At 33.2% G+C, this 24114-nt stretch overlaps 1 protein-coding gene across 3 annotated transcripts; it reads right to left on the reverse strand.

Moving 5' to 3' along the window:
* Window positions 1-228: 228 nt before the first annotated feature.
* On the reverse strand, window positions 229-19369 carry LOC106616258 (acyl-CoA Delta-9 desaturase). 3 transcript variants are annotated; one of them, XM_036368241.2, is made up of 7 exons: window positions 19166-19369; window positions 18691-18807; window positions 4557-5105; window positions 1971-2101; window positions 1506-1897; window positions 1263-1456; window positions 229-580 (listed from the first exon to the last, which is right to left on the reverse strand). In XM_036368241.2, exons 3-7 carry the CDS (start codon window positions 5038-5040, stop codon window positions 420-422), a joined length of 1362 nt encoding a protein of 453 aa, XP_036224134.2. In that variant the 5' UTR covers window positions 5041-5105; window positions 18691-18807; window positions 19166-19369; the 3' UTR covers window positions 229-419. The 3 variants fall into 3 exon arrangements, with proteins under 3 accessions (XP_036224134.2, XP_036224133.2, XP_014088308.2); XM_036368240.2 differs by lacking the exon at window positions 18691-18807; XM_014232833.3 differs by lacking the exon at window positions 18691-18807 and having other exon boundaries at window positions 1263-1438; window positions 19166-19368.
* Window positions 19370-24114: the final 4745 nt, after the last annotated feature.

Genomic DNA, 24114 nt, shown 5'->3' on the forward strand with positions numbered 1-24114 from the left:
TTTTTTATTTTCTTTTTCTTTATGTATTTAGTATTTATTTATATAATCGCTTTGGTAGTGTCTTGCGTCAATTACACTCTTGTTTTCCAAATTCATGAGGAAACCGTTAAATTTTAATTACAAGGAGTACTTTTACATACTAGACCAACTAATTTTCATATAGACAATGTTCAGTATTTAATTACATGTATGTACTTATATATATATACATAGATATATAATATTAAATATATAAAAAAAAAACATTTACGCACGCTTCACATTGCAGGCACAAAATGTGAATAAAGCTTAAGTTTAAAGCTTAGTCTAAATGACCTAAGAATTTGAACGAATGTAGAAGTTAATACAAACTTATTAAAAAGCCTTAAATTACAAAATTTTGTGTGTAGTTGTAGTTGTAGTGTAGATGGTTGAAATACTCATTTCATTTTGGCCAATTCAATGGCATCTTCCTTTGGTATATCTCGATCACCATAACCCCAAACTTGATCCTTATGAGCGAATTCATCGGTGAGAAAACGTGATCCATCGCCACACTTGGCAGCGCGCCGTTTAATCATATCTGGCGAAACGGATTTTCCTAAAAAAATTGGCAATAAAAAATTATTAAGATTTTTTTATTTCGAGAAATTAAAATACAATAAATAAGAATTTACAAAAAAAAACCATGCAGTTAACTAAAGTAGGCCGATATTAATTTTCATCACTATATTGTTTTTTATTCGTCGCAAGCAAAAATAATGCCCAAATGTTATTATATAAAACTAAATAATTTTGTGTTCTAATCTCCTTAACTTCTGGAGTCTCATATCCATGCAATCGGCTGTATTGCAGCTATATATTATTGCACTTTCATCTTATTAATTTGTACCATTCACTATCAATTTTTCTTGAGTATTTCTATTACAAAATTTTATTATCTCAAAAAATGTTAAAGTTATAGTAGAAAATCTCCTGGCTGAACATTCGGTTTCATTTCGGTTCGCGAGTTTAATGTTACACCACTTTCATTCTAATGGCTTTCGTCTCCCATATTCTATTCCTGATAAATAAATATTTTTTTTAATTTCAAGAACTACCTAAAGGAGTTACATCTCAAAGATTTATATGGGATCATTATCAAATATGGATAGAATAGCAAGGGGTTATACCGCTTATCTTCTTTTTATATAACATTATTTTATATGCATAACGAGCAAATTTATGGCGAATCGAAGGCACATATTTTTTCTACGCTAATAGATAAAATTGTCATAACTTACTTCCACTGGCCCAGCCAATCTTCGTACAGAAATCAATAAAGGCTGTTGTGATATTTAATTTGTAGCTGCCAAACTCTCCGGTTTTGTAGTCCCAAGGAAAAACATGATGATAATTGTGCCAGCCCTCACCTAACGCCAAAAATGACACGATAGGGCTTTCAACAGGGCTGATATTCCTAAAAAATAAAAAATAACTGTAAATTCAGTCAACAATTAAGTTTTTCATAAGCAAGTGCAACCTACTTGTCATACGGCTTTTTGCCCCACATATGGGCCACACTATTGACGAAGAACGCCGCATTCAGTGTGCTAGTAAAACGCATATTAAAGTTGATCCAAAATGAAATCCATAAATTCTCATCCCAGTAGTACCAAGGCACACACACGGGCAAGGCAATCGAGAAAAGTGCAAATAACGGTATATAGTAATTGTGTTGGAACATTACCACCCTATCATTCTGCAAATCTGACATGTCGATTACTTTGCGTTTTTCAACCACTTTGGGATGTGGCGTCAAGAAGAGCCAACCTACATGTGAGAAGAAGAAGCCACGATGTGCATTGTGCGGATCGGCATCTGTTTCCGAGAACTTGTGATGTATCCTGTGGTCTAACGCCCAAGTGTAGGCATCACGCTGTTGATTGTACAGAATATATAGTTGATATTAAATAACTCATAAATATAGTAAGGTATACTAAGATACACACCTGACCGGCGATCGTAAATAGAAACACCAACAAGATCCGCAATGGCATGGAAGCGTTGTAGGACTTGTGTGACCATAGACGATGCGCTCCAGCGGTGATACCGATGCCAGAACTCCAGATAAGCGCCACCACTGTAATTGAAAGTTGTTGCTTAGAAAAGAATTTCTCAAAATACACATATTCAATTATGAAGCAATCAAGATGGAATCTGACATGTGTTAGCCACTGCTGCAATATACCTACAAACATGAAAGCTCTGTAAATTAACAGAAATGCGCACACTTTAATGTATGTATGTATTTATGTATTTGTTGATATGCCCTGAACAGTAAGCGATTCAGCCATCTGTATATACGCAATCTAGTCCCTCAGTTTTTCAAATATCGTTTTGAAATTTTGCATATCGTTTTGATATGTTCATACAATTTGGCATAGATTCTTTTCCAAGGTAAATTTAAAATATTTAGAGATGTTTCCCAGATCGGACAACTATAGCATGTAGCTGCAATACAAACTAACCAATGAAAATCAATATAAAGACCTTTTTATACCCTGTTATACTCTAAAAAATGCACCTCTGAAGGGTATTAGAACTTCGGTGCCGAGGAAGTTAACGCTTTTTCTTATTGCTCTTGAAAACAATTCCAGCCGTTCTAACTGGATGCTGTCAAGTGCTTGCAATTCTTCTATTGCGCGCGCGTTCTTCATTGGGCGTATGCCGTACTTTCTTCGGCACATATTTTCATGAGTATATATATAAATATATATGTGTGTATGCGTGTACCAATAGATTGGTATGCATAGACTCTATTTGTGTATGTAAGCATTAATTTGAATCAGTTGCTCTCTGCAACTAATTGTATTGGTCGAAGTTCACTTTTGATTAAAATAAAATATTTCTGTTTCAATAATCAATTAGAAAAATTGTTGAATACAAAGTGTACAGATTGCAAGCTTGGCAACTGTAGGCAAGAGCACAGCTTTCCAATGTAAAAAATTGTGTAATTTTATATTGCTCAGTCGAACATACAAATGCATATAGGTACATAGATAATTATTTATACTCATATTGAAATTTCAAACAAAGAACACCGTCTGTCACTATTGACTTGAACTAAAATAAAATCAATTATGATTTCATGTAAGGTCTTCTGCTTTTATGTTTATATGGCAACAGATAAGAGTGAGAATATTTTAAACGGTATAACAGTGGTTAAACTTCTCTGGTTTTGTGGTAAATACTTAATGCAATTAAGGTAGGATTATTAGGTATATATGAGTATTAGGTATGTTTTAAAATAAAACACATTAAAAATACGTTTTCTCTAACTAAATTGTGCAATTTTTTATGCTGGTTATGTTTTTACTTAACGTTTTTAAAGCATTTTGTCCAATACATAGAAACTTCCAAACCTTTTCTCCAGGGTATTTCCAAGCTTGAAGACATTTAAAAAATACAGTTCTGAAAATCATTTTAAAAGCCAAATTGAGAGCGATATGTTGACCTAGTCGAGTTGCCACTTATGTTGACAATGCCTCACCCTATACTTTAAAATCGAATGCCTGTAAAATTTCAGTTGAAATATTCTGAAATTCGCGTCGCCAGCATTAAATTCAGTGTCATGAAACATTTGACTCTTATTATTTCTTTGCTTCGCATGACTAAGCGTCTGCAAGGCATTAGATTACAAATGTAAATCTGTAATGTATAAATATTTGCCATATTCCGCATTCATGTGTTTAATGTAAGTTTTCACATCTTAAAACCTTTTAGGGGTGGGGTTTACATACATACTTATGTACATATTGACCAACTCGTGTGTGAATGGCGAAACTAGCCAAACATCTATTTAGCACAATTCTAGTAAGTTTCAGTTTTATCCCACTAATGGAATGAAACAAGCAACTATGCAATAAAAGTCATGAAAAATGTGCACATAAGCATGTATGTCAAATAGGCAGAACTTTACACCTCCGAAAAAATAAACAAATGCAGCTACAGTGAGAAAATGTAAATATGTTCCTATTGCAGACATTTTTAGCATATTTTATAGTTTATTTTTGGCAATAATAGATAACTAGCCGGAACAATGTTTTTATTTCTTAAATGTTTGTAAATATTTTTCCTACACAAATAGTATTTTAAGCAAAATTTATTTTAAAAATTCGTTTATTTTTAATTATAAGCATTCAAAAATTTCGAAAAAAGAACTTCAAAAGGAAATTTTAATAAAATTATTATATTTTTTAATTTAAAAAAAATTCAACTCTTTCGAAAAAATTTAAAAAAATATCCAAAAATTATCTGAAATAATGTTGCCAACCTTTCACTATATGGCAACAATTCAATACATACTTGTAGTGTAGTGCTTTATTTCAATATGCTTAAGAAGCTATGCTTCACAGATAATAATATCTGTGTATGTATGTGCGTAGGTGTATGTGTGCTTTCATAACTTGCTTTGTTTGTTTAAATATTGATAACAGATATAAATAGTATGAAGTGCCTAATAATTTTGTTTTTTATTTATTTTTGCTCTTATAGATGTTGGGTTGTTGCCTTTTTATTATTCAATTTTCGCTTACCCCACAAAATTGTGTAGAATCTCGCCTGGAATAGCAGAGTAATTCCATAGAGGGCACCGGTATGTAAAAAGACTTGTGCTATTAAATCTAACCATCTGATCTGTGGATTGTATTCGATCTCGGCGCTGGCCGCCTTTGTTTGATGTACTTCTTTTGGGGCCGCTGCATTTTGTGGAATTTCTTTGTAGACAGCATTTTCTTCCTTATAACCTAAGCTATCAGCTAAATCTTTGGATTGCTCATCAGGTACGTCGCGTTCATCTTCTTCTTGGATGTTGTTGTTGTTGTTTGTGCAAAATCTATTTCTAATACTGACACTGTTTGCATTCTCGCTCACTCCACAATTTGCTGCTGCGCTTAGTTTATCAATATTATTATTGTTGTTGTTGTTGTTGTTAAGATTCACACAACTTCCATTGCAGGTGACTGCATTTGTACTAGTGCTGCTGTTCGCAGCGGCAGCGTTGGGTGTCGAAAGGCACATCTCGACTATACGGTCTTATTGTTTGTACCCTTAAAATTCTTCATAGATTAACGGCGATTTGTTAACTGAAAATTAATTGAGGTAGGTTTTAGTAGGAAATCGTTGTAGAGGATTTTTCGTTATGGAAATATATGTAAATGTATAAAAGGTTTTGTAATATTTTAAAATCCATATCTCGCATAGTTTTCGAGTTAAAACCTACTAAAGTGTAGCTATTCAATTCAATCAGCTCTATCATTCTTTAACGCGTTTTACTAAAACTACATTTTTCAAATATTTAATTTTTTTTTTCATCTTCTGTATAATCATAGTTCTATATGCAATGACCTAGCAGTTTTTAATGTAAACGAATTTTGACAAGCCAAAAACGACAAAAATTTTGGGTGAAATTCCAATTTGCTTTTAAAAACGCCACCATATTGTCAAATTTTAATTTTTTTTACCATAGGTCATTGTACGAACAGAATCTTCAAATAGAAATTTTGTTATGTAATTGTAATTTTATAATATGTACAAATTTTCAAACAATTGATGGATTAGTTTAGTTTAAAATCGCCTTTTTGTGGCTGTCATGCTAGATGTATCCCTTAATAATAATGAAATCGAGATATGAAATCATGTAAGAAAAAGAATCTTAATTATAATATTAAATATTATTTTAATATAGAGTGCTCCATAAAGTTTTTTTTTAAGTGCTTTTCTACTTGCGAGCTACGCTATCGAACGAAAATCCAATCGATTTACATGACTTTCGTTTTTGGAACGACCTATTGACCAATACATTCTCAGAGTTTGAGAGTTTTTGCGGTTTCTTCAGATATCTTCTTTTAGTAGAATGGCTGCTTAGTTTACTCTACAATATTAAATAGTGGCAGTTGACAGTATGAACAACTGAGCTAGTATAAAACTGAGGCATTCTCTCACAAAAAAAAAAAACAAATACTTTAGTACATTTATTATATATGTATATGTATACACATATATTTTAAACAAGCTACCAAGTGAACCACTCTGTATATAGATACATATTGTATTAATTTGCATACATAAAAAGTAATTACATCTCTTACATCATACAGCTGAGTAAGACAACAACAAAAATGCCTCATAATAGAGTGATTTGCGTGTGAAAATCAGCTTAGATGAATGAATAAAATTATAAAATTCACGAAATCCATATAATATTTAACGTAACGCCAGTTTTGTACAGCTTTATTTATAAATTTTTGAAATTCGTGGTTAAGAGACTAGACAAATTCCTGTACATACGCACAACACCAAAGTATTTATAGGTACTCACACACATATTTTGTAGAATTATATATGCTTGTATGTATGTTGTTCTTATCTTAATAACTTCCACTTTAAAATAGTAAGACCTTCAACTGTCCTAAACTTAATGTCGGAAGGCGCCCGTCAAACAAAACATACGGAAACTCCACAAAATGCTGTTTTTGTAACGCTTTTATTAGTTTCCCCTGTCTGTTTGTATGATTGAAAATCTTTTCAGTGGCAGTGAAAGACAAAAAAATAAAATAAAATTTGCCTAAAACTATGCAGCTAAAAGCTTTAGAGGTCCATGCTTCAAAAAAATGCGCAAAAAACTATGTAGCTAAACGCATTAACTTCCATGCTGGCATTTGAATAACAAATTTACTTAAACACATCCTTAAAACAAGTAAGGAAGGGCTAAGTTCGGATGTAACCGAACATTTTATACTCTCGCAAAGTCAAATGGTATACTCGTTTGAGATTTCTTTGTGGATTGACTGATATTTTCGGTAGAAGGTCAACTATAGGCACTGGGGTCCACATATTCAGTACCTAGGGGCTTGAACAGTTTTGGTTCGATTTAGAAAATTTTTGGTCACAAGGTGGCATACTTTAAACGTATTATTCACGCAAAGTTTTACGCCGATATAATCATTGTTGCTTGATTTGCATAGTGGAAAGTGAAAGAATCAAGTGGTATTTAAAATGGTGTCATATGGAAAATAGGCGTGGTTGTAATCCGATTTCGCCCATTTAGAAACATGAAAAGAACGTTACGCACCGAATTTGGTTGAAATCGGTTAAGCAGATCTCAAGATATGGGTTTTCACCTAAAAGTGGGCTGTGCCACGCCCACTGTCTAATTTAATGTCTCTGGCGTGTTTAGTGCTTGATTTATCGCGCTTTTAGTAGTTTTTAACAGTACCGTTATATGGGGAGTGGGCGGAGTTGCCACCCGATTTCAACTATTTTCACACCGTCAATAGAAGTGCTAAAAACATTTGCTTCCAGTGAATTTTGTTATTATAGCATTAGCGGTTTAGGAGATATGCACATTAAACCTATTAGAGGCGGGACCACGCCCACTTTTTATATATATTTTAACTGCAGATGCCCCTCCCTAATTAGATCCTGTGTACCAAATAACAGTCTTGTATCTTAATGCGGAGCTTAGTTATGGCAAGTTATTTGTTTTTGATTAATGGCGTTTTGTGGGCGTGGCAGTGGTCCGATTACGCCCATCTGCAATACCAACCGTCTCACGGTACCATGAAACATGTCTACCAAGTTTCATAAAGATATCTCAATTTTTACTCAAGTTAGAGCTTGCACGGACGGACGGACGGACAGACGGACGGACGGACAGACAGTCACCCGGATTTCAACTCGTCTCTTCATCCTGATCATTTATATATATATAACCCTATATCTAACTCGATTAATTTTAGGTGATACAAACAACCGTTAGGTGAACAAAACTATTATACTCTGTAGCAACAGGTTGCGAGAGTATAAAAATGAAAACACCACGTGTGTCAAAATAATAAGGTTTAAAGTACCCAAAAAGCACATAAAACTAAAAAGTGAAAAATAAAATTATTTAGTTTAAACAAAACTAAAAAAATACGCTTTTAAAGCACTTCAAACTAAAAAGAGAAAAATAATTCTCTATAAAATACCGTTACCGTTTGTTGAGTGAAGGGACCTCAGATACGTTGAAAAGCATCTCTTTTGAAATGTTTGTTACATTTTTTTCCTAAAAAACTCCTTTTTTTTAAGAAAAATTAATTTAAAAATAATTTTTTTTATTTAAAAATTTTTAAAAAAATGCATTAGTAATTTTAATATCATATTAATTATCTTTTTTTATACCAAAAATTTCGAAAAAACATTTCAAAATTTTTTTTATTTATATTGTATAAAGTATTGTAGTATCTTTTCAAAATTTATTTAAAAAATTCTAAAATTTAGAAAAAATTTCAAAATGAAATTTGAATTCAAAAAATCTTTAGGGTCCTCAGAAACCTTGACGAGCATCTCTTTTGCGACCTCTGCTCGACTTTGTTTTTGTAAAGTATTGAGGTCTTTTTACTAGTTTGTTGTCATTAAAAGACTCGCGTGAGGCAAGTTTTCGGCGACTTCAGTATCTTCACCGAATGCTTTGTGTCAGTCAAATGTGTCAGAACTTTGTATTACTCACTTGTGTTTGAGATAAAATAGTCTTCCCAAAACACCTCCGCAGCATTTTCAATGATTCCGAACTCTTTGTTCAATTTTTTTCAATGGTAAAAATTGTCAGACGTCCTAAACAAACAGCTGCTAAGCACACACTAATTGACATATGGAGATCAAACTTCCGCGTCAAATGTGATCAGATGGTACATGGAAGTAAGTTTGTATTAAATAAATTTTATCCTGTTCGATACCATATAGTAATAGTAAATAGAAATGCTTCTAAAACATAAATTAATTGTTGTCAATATTTTTAAATGTTCAATAAGTCAACAGCATTTCAATTCAAAAAAATAATTTGTATCAAAAAAATTATAAATTTCTCAACGTTTCCGGCGCTTAATGATTGCCAACTGATTTATAGAAACTCAAAATTAGCTGAATTACGATAAACACATATACTTACATATTTCGATGTAAATACACAAACACAATAACTATCAGGTCTAAGAGATAAACAAGCGCGTAAACAAACCTATGTTATTGTTTTATGTTTTTGTATGTGCGAAGATAAGACAGCTATACATTGTATATATGACAAAGTGGCATTGATGAAATATAAAATTTGATTTTAAAGGCAATCTCAACACTTTAGAGTCGCTTGCGTAAATATTACCCTCAGCGACTATGATAAGAATTTTTAAATTAAGTTTATCAATATATAACTTCTTCGTGTATAAATAACTGTTGTTTATATGTATGTATATTGTGTATGTGCCTATAGAGCATTTCCCCATATAAACATAGACAATATTTCAATATACACCATCCACCAGCAATGATGAATGGTGCACAACATCTGTTAGAACTACGCAAATTTTTACGGCCATACCACGAAGTAGAGATAACATTTTACTACACAGCTAATTATTTTTTCCTTATCACACGATTTTTATACCCCGGAGTGATACGTAGCTTATGGTTTGGCTCGAAACTTAATGATTCAGTTAGTGATCGTAAAACCGTAGACCGCATCAGCTGATACGACCTATGTGAGAACGCAATGTAGCAGAATATCATTTCTACCGTCCGTGTACGTGGATATCCGTGAAAATTGGATTTTTCCCTAGAAACGAGTCAGATGATTGCTCTTATTATAATTAAAAAATAAATTTGAATATATTTGAAATAATCTTAAACTGACCGCTTCTACAGACCGTACGGTAGGATATCCGCGAAAATTGGTTTTTCCGCATAGAAACGAGTGAAAGAGCAATTTCTTGCAACTCTGTTGCCAGTCTCGATATTTTGTAGTAATTAAAAAATAAACTTGAGTATATATGAAATATTCTTAAAATAACTCAAAATCACAATCGAATACACTTATTTATAAATAGGCAAACTATTTTTAATAGTTGGATTTTAGTTTTGAGCTTTTACATTATGAAAAATTATAACTAAAAAACTAAATGTGTCAAAAATCATGTATTCAAATTGAACAATGGCAACATTGGTTGCAACTACGGGCATAACTTTTGAACAACTTGGTTTGATACGGGCGGTAAGTAGGGAAGGGAGGAGTGTCGGTGACTATTTGAAGCATAAGTAAGCGATATTTTACAAGAGTTATTATATTTCAGAGCGGAGAAAAAATTGGTGCCACTTTACCGAGAGATTATAGTAATTGAAAAAGCAAAGTCTAAAAGGATTGATGAATTGAATATTATTTACATTTTTGTTTGGCAATGTTAAACATTGGTCTTACTGGCAATTAAATTGTTTCCTACTTTATAGCTTTAAATATTTTTGTTTCCTTACTTTGTCGTAAATTTGTTATTACGAAGTTATGTGATAAAATCTTTTAATTCCAATGTTAATAAAAAGGCATCAGATAATTTAGAATATATCTAACGTTTTCCATTCCTGGTAAATAATTTGTTCTTGTTCTTGTCAAAAAATGTACATGTAAAAGCAACAACAAACTATCAATTTAGTTGTAATAGTGTAAAGGTTAAATAATTTCACTCAGCGTATAAAACGTTGTTTTGAATCGAAAGAAACAGGTCCAAGTGTTCCTAAATATCTTAAAGTTATATTGGTTACAAAGAGTTGGTTTCTTCAAAGTGTTTTACATAATAAAAAACAATTAATTAAGATTATAAGATTTTGCTACGGTAGCTCTTGTCAAAATCTCGAAAAAAACCAGTTTCCCAAAGAGATTTTCAAAAGGTAGTTTAGTTTTTTTCATTACGGTGATTTCGATCCCTTTTAACTGGTTGGAGGGGGGGTTTTCTACAAGGAGCTCTCCGTCAGTCTTAGCTTCAGGCTACCGGACCACTGTAGTGTTTTTCAGGCGGAAGTGGCTGCTATCAAAATGGCGGTAGAAGTACTGCTGCGTAGTGCAGCCTCGTTTGTAGAAGTGAGCATCTACTCCGATTGTAGGGCGGCAATACTAGCTTTGAGCGCGCGAACCGTGCAATCAAAGCTAGTCAAGGAGTGTCTGTCTTCACTAGAGCTAGCATATGGCTATTTCAACATCAGGCTCGTTTGGGTGCCTGGTCACAGCGGAATCGCTGGAAACTGCAAAGCCGATGAGCTAGCCAGAGGGGGGCACCCTTGCCCCGCTCACATCGGAATGGGATCGAGTTGGATCTCAGTTAACGTCTTGCGTTCTAGCTTTGGATCAATGGACTTCGCGTGCACTCAGCAGGCGCTGGTCGACGACCAACTCCTGTGCGACCGCGAGATCCTTCTGGCCAAAAGTGGAGCGCAGGAGGTCGGGGGAACTTCTCGCCCTGAGCAAAGTGCATCTCGCCGCTATGATAGGAGTTCTCACTGGACACTGTCTAATGGGCACTCATGCGGTACGGCTTAGAGTACTACCCGATACTAGTTGCCAAAGTTGGATGGAGGAGGGCGAGGTGGAATCATCCCGGCACTTTCTCCTCCAATATCCGGCTTTCGCTAGGCTGAGATTGAAATATCTCGGCAATCACACTTTTGGCGGATCTGAATACTTAGCCGAAATGGATATTGGCCGTCTTAACAAGTTTGTTGTAAGCACAAAGCGTTTCGTCGACTTGTAAGGGTCTTTTGATCCAGATTAAAGGAGTTTTGTAGGTATCACAACGGACCAGCGTCTTAAGCTGTCCAAGTGGGATCCTTCTTGGGATCGACCTCCTAACCTAACTTAACCTAACTTTCTCTGAAAATACTATCAACAAAACTAACCAACTAGCTTGACATAGGCGACGCTTGTTTTGAATCCGGTTTCTCCGAAATATAGACACTCCTTACCATATTAATAAATATCGCTATACACACATATAGAAAATAAACAAAATATACTGTCCGTATCTACACATATAAATATATTGACTTTTCTTATCTTCTTTTCCGCATACTTTCTACATACATCTCTTACATACAAGATATTGATAACAGGTTCTTACTCTAAACCGGCCAGATGTTCAATGAATCACTAAAAAATTGGCATACTTAAAATATTTTAAGCGATTATTAGCTACTGATCAATTTATTGACTTTTCTTATCTTCTTTTCCGCATACTGTCTACTTATGTACATCTTGTATATACTAGATATGGTTACGCAAGTATTGATAATAGGTTCTTATCCTAAACCGGCGAGATGTTCAATGAATCATTAAAATAATCGAATACTTAAAATTACAATTACGAGTACAATCATATTCCTTTAATTAAAAAAAAGAGTTAGTACCTCTCTTGGGAAAAGAAGATTTCCAAGCCCACCCAGGGGTTCACTCATAATAGTTATTTATTTTACAACACTATTTTTCTGCTAACCCTGTCTATCAAAATCTCATACTCTTCTTTGTATAAGATAAAACCCTTAACCGGGAGGTTTATATCCAGAAACCGCTGTAGCACAATTACCTGACCTTTACATAACTTTTTTCCCTTCTTTGAAGGAACTCGAACTAATGACCATTCTTTATATACACAATCGTCTACACATATTTTAATAATATGTTAGTTGCTGTCCTCCCCTTTGCAATTATTATAGTTATGTTTACGTAAACTGGTAATAATTTAGCACACCCAAGCAATACAAGTATGAAGTAAATAAAAATAAAAATAATGACAAAAGGAAAGAAATTGTGAAAATAAAAAGTATAAAAAATACGAATAACTGTAAGGTTGTGTACTCGATTAAGCAAACCCAGGGGTACAGCAATGTAAATAATAAATAAATATATATGTACATTTGGGATATAAGGACAAATTGAAATTCCAAAAAATGCAAAAAAATATAACAATAAGAATAACTTTGTATATACACATGATATAACTTATATATTCGATAAAGTACATCCAGAGGTACCCAAATGTATTTATAATAACAAAAATGCTGAAAATACTCCAGAAGTTATTTACCACAATGACACATAACATCACCAAAAACAATTTGGGAACCGCTGACCGCATACTATTGAATGCTACATTAACATTTTTGTTTGTCCGCTTTCGGAATTTATTTCGGACATACCCGTTATTTCATAGACATTTTCTCTTAATGTGATGAACGCACGCTAAGTCAAACTCTTTTATTTGCATTGTAATATATTATATGTAAATATTTTATTAGCCACATACACATATACTTATATATTTTACGAGACGCTTGCAAATACCCAAATCATACCTTGTTTCGAAATTCATTTGATTTTCAAATCGATTCTCAAACAAACAAATGCCAAATCAACGCGCCACAGCTGCTTTGCGGCCTGAATATTCTAAAATCAGCTGTCGATTACTAAAAACTTGTGCGCTTTGCTTAGCGCGAAAGAAACACCAATTTATTTTTGTAGCAAAATTATGATTTTCCATTGCGAGCGTCCATAAAATGTTTTGTTCCATTAATTTCGCTTGAAGTATGTTTACATTTGGTTGGACAATTATTATTTTTAGTGTGTTTATACTGCGCACACGATTCGTTAAAATGTGATTGATGTTGTTTATATTAACCCCAATTGAGGGATAAGGCCACTATGCATTACTTGGAAATCAATATTTCTCTATTATTTTGTATGGTTATCTAGAATTTCATTAATGTGCTTTTAAAGAAAGCGTTTGGAACTATTTTTATACCCTGAACAGAGTATATTAAGTTTGCCACGAAGTTTGTAACACCCAGAAGGAAACGTCGGAGACCCTATAAAATATATACATACATAAATGATCAGCATGATGAGCTGAGTTGATTTAGCCATGTCGGTCTGTCCGTCTGTCTGTATATATACAAACTAGTCCCTCAGTTTTTATGCTATCGATCTGAAATTTTGCGCCTGTCCTTTTCTAACAAAGAAGCTGCTCATTTGTCGTTGAACAATCGGAATCAAGTGTTTGTATGGAAAACTCTTTCATTTGACGAGGTATCTTCATGAAATTTGGCGTGTATTATTATTTAAAGCATTAATCTAATCTCCGAATAAATTGTATAGATCGGATGACTATAGCATATAGCTGCCATATTAACTGAACGATCGGAGTAAAGTGCTTGCATAGAAAATTTTTTTATTTGACGAGGTATCTTCACGAAATTAAACACGAGTTATTGCTTAAGGCAACAAATTATTCTCCACAGAAATTGGTCAGATCAGATCACTATATCATATAGCTGCCATAAAAATTGAACGTTCGGAATCAAGTTCTTGTAAGGGGCCTTTGTATTTGTGAAGGGTATTATAGCTTCGGCGCAACCGAAGTTAACGCTTTTTCTTGTTTTTAGTAATTTTAGTGTTTGACCAGTTTTGCTCTTAGGAACTGTAAACACATTAACCTGATACTGATACTCCAAATATCATGTTTAATATTTTTAATAATAAAATGTTTAAGAAGTCCTAAGATTTTCGAGTTAGTTTCTTGTGGAGATGTCAACACTGTCTGTTTTAGAAAATATTAGAAAAGGTTACTAAAAAAGTCAGTTCGACCTAATCTAACCCATCTGTTTAGTTGTAAACCCTTTAAAAAAAGTTTTCAAAATAGAGTCTGACTGAAGGATACTAAAATAGACTGCTTAAAGTCATTCAACCTATCTGTTCAGTTGAAAGCCCTTCGAATACCAAAATGTTTTCAGGCATTTTTGCAAAAAAAAAAAATTCATACCAGCTGTTTGTTCGTATCATAATATTTAGACTTTGCTTGATTCGATCCAGTTATGGGAAAGTAAATTATATCGTACCCCTGCCATATTTCTACGAACTTGTCAACCAAACAAATAAGATTTATGATAGTTTTCTCACCAGTTAATTGACCTAATAAAACAAAAATTGTGTAATTGCTCAAGTGCAATTAAGCGAGTAAAGATTGCAGATAATTGCATGGCCACCTTTCCCAGGGTCTTGAAATCAAACTTTGAATCTTCAAACATAGAAAAAAACGGTTTTATTGCCAAATTTTTTTCTTCTTATGTTGGTATTAATAATTAACCTACGCCTGTATGTTATTAAAATGAAAGAGTAACACATGTCACCATAATCTTGTAAAAACTCGGTAAATAGTTTGATGTTCTCCCGGTTCGTTTCGTGTTTGGAACGGTGGGATAGACATGTGTCACATATTATTATTTGATTAATATCAGCAGAAAATATACCGTTATAAATTTTTCATTACCAGGAACATAATGCAAGTATTTTATGAACACGGGCACTCTAACTAAACACAATAAACAACCGTTGTCGAAGCAAAACTACTTAGGTGCATATACATACATACATTTTAATATACTGCCTTAATGCAGAGTAAAATCTAATTGCGCTTAATGTCATTAAAATTACGCTAGTGATATACTTTTACAGACTAAAGTGTGCACGTTGTAGGTATGTAAGTATATGGCATATTAGTATTTATAAAAAAAAAAAATTTAAAATATATAGATTTGTTACTAAGTAAGGGAGGGAGAGGTCTCAGTCGTATATAGTGTTATGATTAATATACCATATGTAGTATATATTACATATAAAAGCTGCTTCTTTTAGAGCTATAGGAGTTTATTTGAAATAGCACACAGAAAACTAGATGAAATGGTTAATATGTAATTCAGACTTTTTCAACTGGTTAGTCGTTTATCAGATATAGGTAGTATCACAACATCAGATTAATAACCCCCACAAAAAAGGACAAACAGTAATCGAATCACATGAACAGGGTGACTAATTGACTAGCCAATATTTTGATATGATTCCTTTACCAGAAGTTCATAAATTTCATGTGTGGCTTGTTGGGCTGTAGCGCTTGAATCTGCTTTAGTGCTAAGAGTATTCATATTGATGTGAACATTATGCCTTTGGCCTACAACAGGCAGTCTATTTTTCTGCATGCGATGGAATTTCCTTTTAGAGTTTTTGCTCCTTAATTACAGCCTTTTCCTATATACACAATCTGGTTCTGCCAGAAATTTCTCTCAAAACTCACGATGCGTTAACTATAAAATAAGTAAATGTAAATTTTTTATATCTAGAAAATGTCCAGACCTTCCACGAACCAGGTGAACCGCCTTAATAAATTTGTGGCAGGCTCATACGTTTTTTTGATATGGGATGGACTTCTTAGTCTATGCTTAGTAGGTCCGGGCATCAGAAAGAATAGACGTCCCTAGCTGTTCAAGTGGGATTATTCGTGGTTCCGCGAATATCAGTCAGTTTACCTAACCTTACTTAAGCTTTTTTATGAAACAACACAAATTCAGCAAAGATTTTCTTTTAATATAAAAAACAAAAATGTTCAACGTGGTTTCAGTTAAAATCTTTACATACAATAGTAGTTTGTAATGTAAACAAATGGCTTCACTTTGACAGCTAGCTTAACAGCCCTCTATCAATGAAAATATATACATATCTCTTAAAGTTACACCCTTTACATATTTGTATAAATTTAAAAGTTTCTGCTTTCCTCTTAATTTCGACCTACAGATACACTAAAATGACATCATTGTTTACGAAACAGATGTGTGGCCAACCAATTCAAAACATAAAATATTCGCTTTTATTTGACACAATGACTATATCTAATCTTTATACATTTACGTTATTTATGTATGTAAGTATATATCATAGTTCTTAGTTTAACAATAGTTTGCTTCATTCAACGCAGACACATTTTTGTTTTTATCTTTTCGTCACTCTTTCTAAACCTTAGCGATTTTCAATATCTGTTTTATAAGAATTCGAAGTCACTAATTTATTCCGAACCAATTTGTTGTTGTGTTTTTTCCACGCATTCGCAACGACAAAGCACAGTTGGAGATCAATGCCAATGCCAATGACGATGGGGTGCGCCTACGATTTGTTAAGACTCATTACAGCATATAATAAGTTAGACTATAACAGACTATACATATATATATACATATATAATACATGTAAATGTGAGGCTAGAGCGAGTAAGAGTTTACCATATGACAACATCAGAAAAAAACTTGGTTACGTTGATGAGGAGAACAAAAAAAAAGAGAATATGAGAAGTAAACAAAATAAAAACATACTTTTTTCGAACACAAAAGAGACCAGCAATATTATTGAATTTTATACACCTCGAGTAGGTTAAAGTTATAAGTATAGTTTATGCTATGTTTACATAAGTACATGTATGTAATAATGTCAAGCATACGCTTTTTCTAACACATAACACTTGAAACGACCTATAACTTAAAGAGCACTTAAGGTCAATTGATTTAAATTTTGTACTAGAAATTAACATATAACTGTTGTATATATGTACTAAAAACATACGTACATATTCGTTTACAAGCAGATTGAAAACAATAAAACATTAACAAAAAAAAAAAGAAAAGCAGAGTTTCTGCCTTTTTTGAAGCTTCAGAATTCGATTCTATTTATATGTTCATTTCTTTTTTTTTTAAGATAAATCTACATTTATGCAATTTAAAAAATAAACCTATGGAATTGTTTTCTCAATATGCCGAACTTTATGCTCGAAAAAGTGTTTTTTCTAGTTCGTTTTCAATACTTTAATATGAAAATAGCCGTAAGAGAACTAGCTCTAGCTTAGCAAATATGCCAAAAGTGACTATTCACGAAATTTTCAACACTGAGAAAAATTTATATGTTAATTTTGCTATGTTGAAAATTCGGAAAAAATTGTCAAGGGTTTATTTTTATATTTCCATGCATTTTGTATATAAAGTGTTACGGTTCAATGGAATTTTTACAGTTATAAGCGTAAATATAGTTTAAATATCGTAATGTAATTTGCAACGTACTTCTATGTTTGTGAAACACTGTTTAAATTATAATATAACTTATATAAAAAAGTGTACAAAGTTGTACAAGAATTAGGGGAGCATAATTGAATTTGGTGGAAGAAAAATTGAATCATTCTTTTTTTGAAAACACTCATATATTTTTCACACACTTGTTAAGTTTTTCTATTCAATGTATTAACAAATATTAAAAACAAATGACAATTTTTGTCATTTCTTGCGCTTATAAAAATGTAGAATAACTAACATCAACAAACAAAGAAATAAAAAATTATTTGATTGAACTTTGTTAACTTTTTTATATAAAATATTTAAAAAAAAAAACTATGCGATTATATTCCGCGCAATACTGTGTAAGAGTATTGATTCGTGAGAGCAATAAAAAATCACCAAACTTTTTTACGACTTTGTGGTCACGTATACGACATGTCGCACTGAGGTGTATAGTCTGAAGTAGATCAACGCTTCTATGTACTATATTATTTAATCTAACGTATTCTTTTTGCAATTTATTTTATGGTAAATCATTTTTAATTTTTTGTTTTCTATAAAAAATAATTATAATATTATGAAAAATTATAAAATTTATCAAGGGAAAACAAATTCTAAAAAAAATTTCAAAAATCCGAGATTCGAAAAATATGATTTTAAATCCAATTATAAACAGCAATATGAGTTAATTTTTTTCTTATTCGCTGTTATTATCATCATTTTCGTTCTGAGCGTGATTTTACTTTTATTAACAATTTTTATTATGAATTTCATTCTTTAAATGTCGGACTGTTTCGTATCATACTTTAAGGTAATATTTTGTGATAAAAATATATCAAATATAAAAATTCTGGTGAAATTTATTTAATCCCTTTTTCCTTGTATTAGCAAAAGTTAGTTCACTTATCACAAGGCCGCGCACTTGAGGATTAAAACACAAAATCACATACTTACATATTTTATAAAACTGTATTATTTAAGTCGATAAATATATTTTTTCCGTTTAATTATTTGCTGTTAGCATTCACTCATTAATTCTTATGCACATATGGATACAAGCTCATTAAAAATCTGAAATAATTTATCTTGATTTGAACTACAGCTTGATTGAACTATTTCGAAAAAAATTATAATAATTTATAGCAGATTGCCTGCCTGCGCTCGTGGGTTTCATTGGCAGTCACCACACACCTCAGCACATTTTCAAAAATATTTTTATTATTATTTGTTTAATGTTTTGATACATTAATGTGGCATAATTAACTGCAGCAAATATTTGAGTTTATGATATCAAGCGCTGCGACCAGCAGGCAGCAAACATTTTTACTTGTTAGAGCATTAAGTGCGATAAATGTAGTTGTTTCAAGCAATAATTGCCATAATTAAAAAGACAATTAGTTGTAAGGAAATGTAAAATTTATTAAATCACCTTTTGCTGAAAACACTAGCTGGGATTCAGTTCAAACGCTTTTACACAAAGTAAAACAAAAAAATACTACTAATAACACGAAACAAAAAACAAACAATTTTTGAAATTTATTTTAATATTTAACGGAATTCAAACGAGCGCGTACCGCGTAACACAAACGAGTGCGTCTCAACAAACCGAACTTCTGCCAATGACTGACTGAGTGGCGACCGGCTCCACTAACTCATAAATACATACAAACATACGTAAATATAGTTTGTGTGTAAATTTCAATGGGGCGCACACTTCGACTTGCCACACAAACACACAAATGAACATAGTCGCATATACATTCATGCATACATACCGACATACCAATAGTTACAAGCTATTGTATCTACAAACATAAAAATAAATTAGTAGATAAGTAATTGTAAGTAAAGTTGTATATAGATAGTGGGTAGGTATGTTTTTTATGGCTTTGTGTATGTATGTATGTATGTGTGTGCATGCTGTCTAAGAAATTACGAGTGATCAAGAGTAGGTTAGTAGTGAAGTAAAATAATCGAGCCTCGCAATGGAGCGCCAGCACCCCAAGCACCCCAAGCACCCAAGTAGCTACATTGCATTGTCGCTCCCACCGCTACGCTCTACATACCATAGACTCAATATGCCCGGTACTATTTCCCATTAAACAGCGCGCTTTTATGCATGTGTGCGCGTTTGTGCACCCTTTTGTTGGCGTATTTATTTAGTGTTTCGGTCTGACGCGTTAATATCGCGTGAAGGGCCCACCCACCCTTTCAGCGCGGTGCGGGCCAGAGTACGGCGCGTCGTGGCGCAGAATGTGTCACCACAATTGACCAAGCGCGCGACCGCCTCATGTAAACATATGACGGAATTTTATAGTTCAAAGTCAATGTTCAACGCTCAGCGCACCACCGCTCACCGATTAAAGCGCTCAAAGTAAAAACTCACACTGGATTTAGTGGGAGGAAAAATAAAGTTTAAGAAATATACAAAAATGCGGGCGAGCGTTAAAAGGCAATAAATGAAAACAAAAATCATCCACCACATACATATTGATGTATATATATATATATATATATATTCACATGCAAAAGTCTGTGGCGCATAGGTGCCGACGGGGCGTTGTAGTTGCGCGCAGTCGGGTTAATTACATTTATACATACATACACATATAAAATTGTTCATACACACCTGCACATATATTCACTATATTCCTTCTATAATTTTTATAGCACTTCACCGAAACAACAACAGAGCAACTATAATTTGACTACGTTTGCCATTCGCACTCTTATTTTGTAGGTGTGTTTATTATTGTTTGTATATTTTTTGGTTTTTTTGTTTTTATTATTACTGCTGACATTGTTGTTTTCATTCCGCTGCTATTGTAATTTCTGTTACTGTTTTTGTTTAGGTAGCAATAGTTGCCGGTAACATGAACGCTGTCGGTGTCAACAACAATCTCGGTGGGTTGCCAGCGGCATGAAGCTGTGAAACATGTTGACGTAGTCAATTCCACTTTTGATTTCGTCATCGTCAATTGACCCATACATGCGCGCACAATTACACACACACATACATATACAAATCCAGACATACTATGTATGTGTGTATTTATATTAAAACATGCAAATACAAATACTAACAGTGTTCAAGATTATATGTGTATATACGTATGTGTGAGCAACAACAATAATAGAATGGTTAGGTGTATATGTATGTGTGTTATAGATTAGAAATACTTTCACAAAACGACTAGTAAAGCAAAATAAATTAATTAAACATAATTAAGTGTTTGTTTTCAAGAAAATTATGTAAAATATTAAATGCAAAATAAGAAAAAACGTTAACTTCGGTTGCACCGAAGCTATAGAACCCTTCAAATACAAAGCCGCTTTACAAGAACTTGATTCCGATTTTATATGGCAGCTATATGATATAGTGATCTGATCGGAACAATTTCTGCCGAGAATACATTATTGCCTTAAGCAATAACTTATGCCTAATTTCGTGAAGATACCTCGTCAAATAAAAAAGTTTTCCATACAAGTACTAGCTTTCGATTGTTCAGTTTGTATGGCAGCTATATACTATAGTGGCCCGATATCGGCCCTTCCGACAAATTAGCAGCTTCTTAGTGAGAAAAGAACAGGTGCAAAATTTCAGATCGATAGCTTAAAAACTGAGAGACTAGTTTCCATATATACAGACGGACAGACAGACGGGCAGACAGACGGACATGTCTAAATCAACTCAGCTCATCATGCTGATCATTTATGTATGTATATATTTTATAGGGTCTCCGACGTTTCCTTCTTGGTGTTACAAACTTTGTGGCAAACTTACCTTGTTCAGGGTATAAAAAAAACAATTTCGTATAGCAAAAAAGGGTATAAAAAAATATGTTTCTTGCCATTGTGCTATAGCGCTCCGATATGTACAATATATTCGGATATTATAGCGTTGCCTTAATCTGTACCAAATTTCGTAAAGATCTCTCGTCAAATAAAAAAGTTTTCTACACAAGAACTTTTTGATCATCAATAATATATCAGGAGATTATGTGGTTGCCTTGGAGAATTGTCTGTGTCAAATTTTTCGCAGATAACTTGTCAAATAAAAAAGTTTTCCATACAAGTACATTTGTTCAGATTTCTGAACAGTTCTTAACGGCTACAATTGTAGATAAGACAGTTTTGTAAATCTGTATTTAAACAGATATCATATTACAAATATTTTGGTCCATTATCGCCTGCATATACGAATGTACTCTTATATATTGAATAGAGACTATAGTATTTATTGTATGCAATACAAATATTGCACTGGCTATGTAAAATTATCCTAAAGTAATAAAGAGATAGGAAACAATTGTGATATGCGGTTGTGAATATTTATGATTAAGATATGTGTAGATAATGCCGTTATATACAGTAGATTAGGCTTAAGATAGATATATGTAACACATGAACTAGGATAAGGAATATCTATAAATAGGGGAAATCTGGGCAACCAAAGCGGAGCACTATTTCAAACACGAACGGCTGCGCGTCTTATTTTACAACATTATTTGGTCAGCTTATATTAGAGGTATATGCTATATTTGTTCGATCTAAACAAGTTGTTGTTGGAGATTATAGCGTCATTATACTCTTGCAACATGCTGCTGCAGAGTATAATAGGTTTCTTCACTGAACGGTTGTTTGTATCATCTGAACTAATCGAGATATATAGGTTATATATCTATATATCTAAATGAGCACGATGACGAGCTGAGTGACTGTCTGACCGTCCGTCCGTCCTTGCATGGAAAAATTTAGATATCTAAACGAAAACCTATAAAGTGCTACAACTAAGCTCTACTCAACTAACTCAATAAAAATAAGAGCGTGGGAGACACTAAATTTTGTACACGAGATGCTAAAAATAAGCTTTATAGGCATTCATATCAAAATGAGACAATGGGCGTGGCAATGTGGAAAACCCATATCTCGGGACCTGCTCGAACAATTTCAACCAAATTTGGTACATAACATTATTGTGACATCCTACAGTGCGAAAATGGGTATAAAATTTTGCCATCGCCTGAAAGTAAGTACACGGCTTCCATTCATGCAAGTTGCAAGAGTATAAAATGTTCGGTTACACCCGAACTTAGCCCTTGCTTACTTGTTTTTCTGTAATACTTTGTGCCGAATTTCTTAAAGATATCTCGTCAAATAAAATAGTTTGTCATACACGAACTTGACTTTGATCGGGCAGTTAGTATGGCAGCTATGTGTTATAGTTGTCCGATATCGGCGGTTATGTACAGACAAATGGACAGACAGACAGACATGGCTTAATTGAGTCAGCTCGTCACTCTGATCATTTATATATATATTTCATAGGGTTTCCGACGTTTCCTTTTGGGTGTTGCAAACTTCGTGGCGAACTCAATGTACCCAGTTCAGGGTATAATATATAAGAAGAAAACAATAATTTAATACAAAAACGGAGAAAAGACTCGCAACAATTATTTATATATATTATATTTGAAATATTTAATCGAGGAAACTAGAAAACGAGCTATAAATAATGCATATTCAATCATCTAGCCTTCTTTAGAAACGGAAAAACGTAAACTTATACAAGCTTAGGTGTGTATGTGTGTGTGAACGCTATTTTACTCGCCGTAATGTCTGAGCAATGATGTCAACGCTACTCATTAAAGTCAAATGCATATATACAGACATTAAACATATACATAAAAATATACATATATGTGTATATAGGTACGTTCACCATTTTTCCTGCTAGAACTATGGTGGAAAGGGGATTGTAAATTCCTTCAGCGAAATGTTTTTTATAGCTATGCCATTAAACAAATTAAAGTTGTAAAATATCAGCGACACATTCTAAGAAAATTATATGCTTTCCGTTATTCTAAATTTCTGTCTCAATACACTGGATTATTACGAAATAACATTTTAATGTGTCTATAATCCTCTTTGTATCTGCCTTCAAAAGTAAACTATTTCGTGACAAAGCGATTGCCATCTGATCAAATTTGACACGAACTGATAGGCTCCTTTTGAGCCAATACAAGCAAGCCAACGCGTAATTCAATTTTGCATATACTTGTAATAAGCCTCGACTGGGATGATTTTCACTGCCGTCAAGGCAGTTTCGAAAACAGGAAAAAAGTCAAAGGGAGCCAAATCTGGCAAATACGGTGGCTAAGTAATGACTCTCGCTTCGTCTTTGGCCAAAAAGTCAGTCACAATCATGTTAGAATGTGACGGAGCATGCAGGTCTTTTGGTACGAGTCTAGCATTGACCTCGGTTCTCAAGCATTGTTTCTTTAACTTTTCCGAATTAAATTTTATCTCTGAGATGGTATAAATTGGCTTTATAGGAACCGCGTTCAAAATTAGTCAGTGGGCGTGGCACAGCCCACT

Source organism: Bactrocera oleae, chromosome 2 (genome assembly GCF_042242935.1).
Source record: "Bactrocera oleae isolate idBacOlea1 chromosome 2, idBacOlea1, whole genome shotgun sequence".
Taxonomy (NCBI): Eukaryota; Metazoa; Arthropoda; class Insecta; order Diptera; family Tephritidae; genus Bactrocera; species Bactrocera oleae.

What these genes read in the sequence shown, in the direction of transcription:
- LOC106616258 (XM_036368240.2), bottom strand. Translation starts at nt 5,040, where the DNA reads ATGTGCCTTTCGACACCCAACGCTGCCGCTGCGAACAGCAGCACTAGT. An exon ending in ATTCTACACAATTTTGTGGG is followed by an intron (nt 2,102 to 4,556) that starts GTAAGCGAAAAT and finishes TTTCAATTACAG; the next exon opens with TGGTGGCGCTTATCTGGAGT. An exon ending in TATTTACGATCGCCGGTCAG is followed by an intron (nt 1,898 to 1,970) that starts GTGTGTATCTTA and finishes TACAATCAACAG; the next exon opens with CGTGATGCCTACACTTGGGC.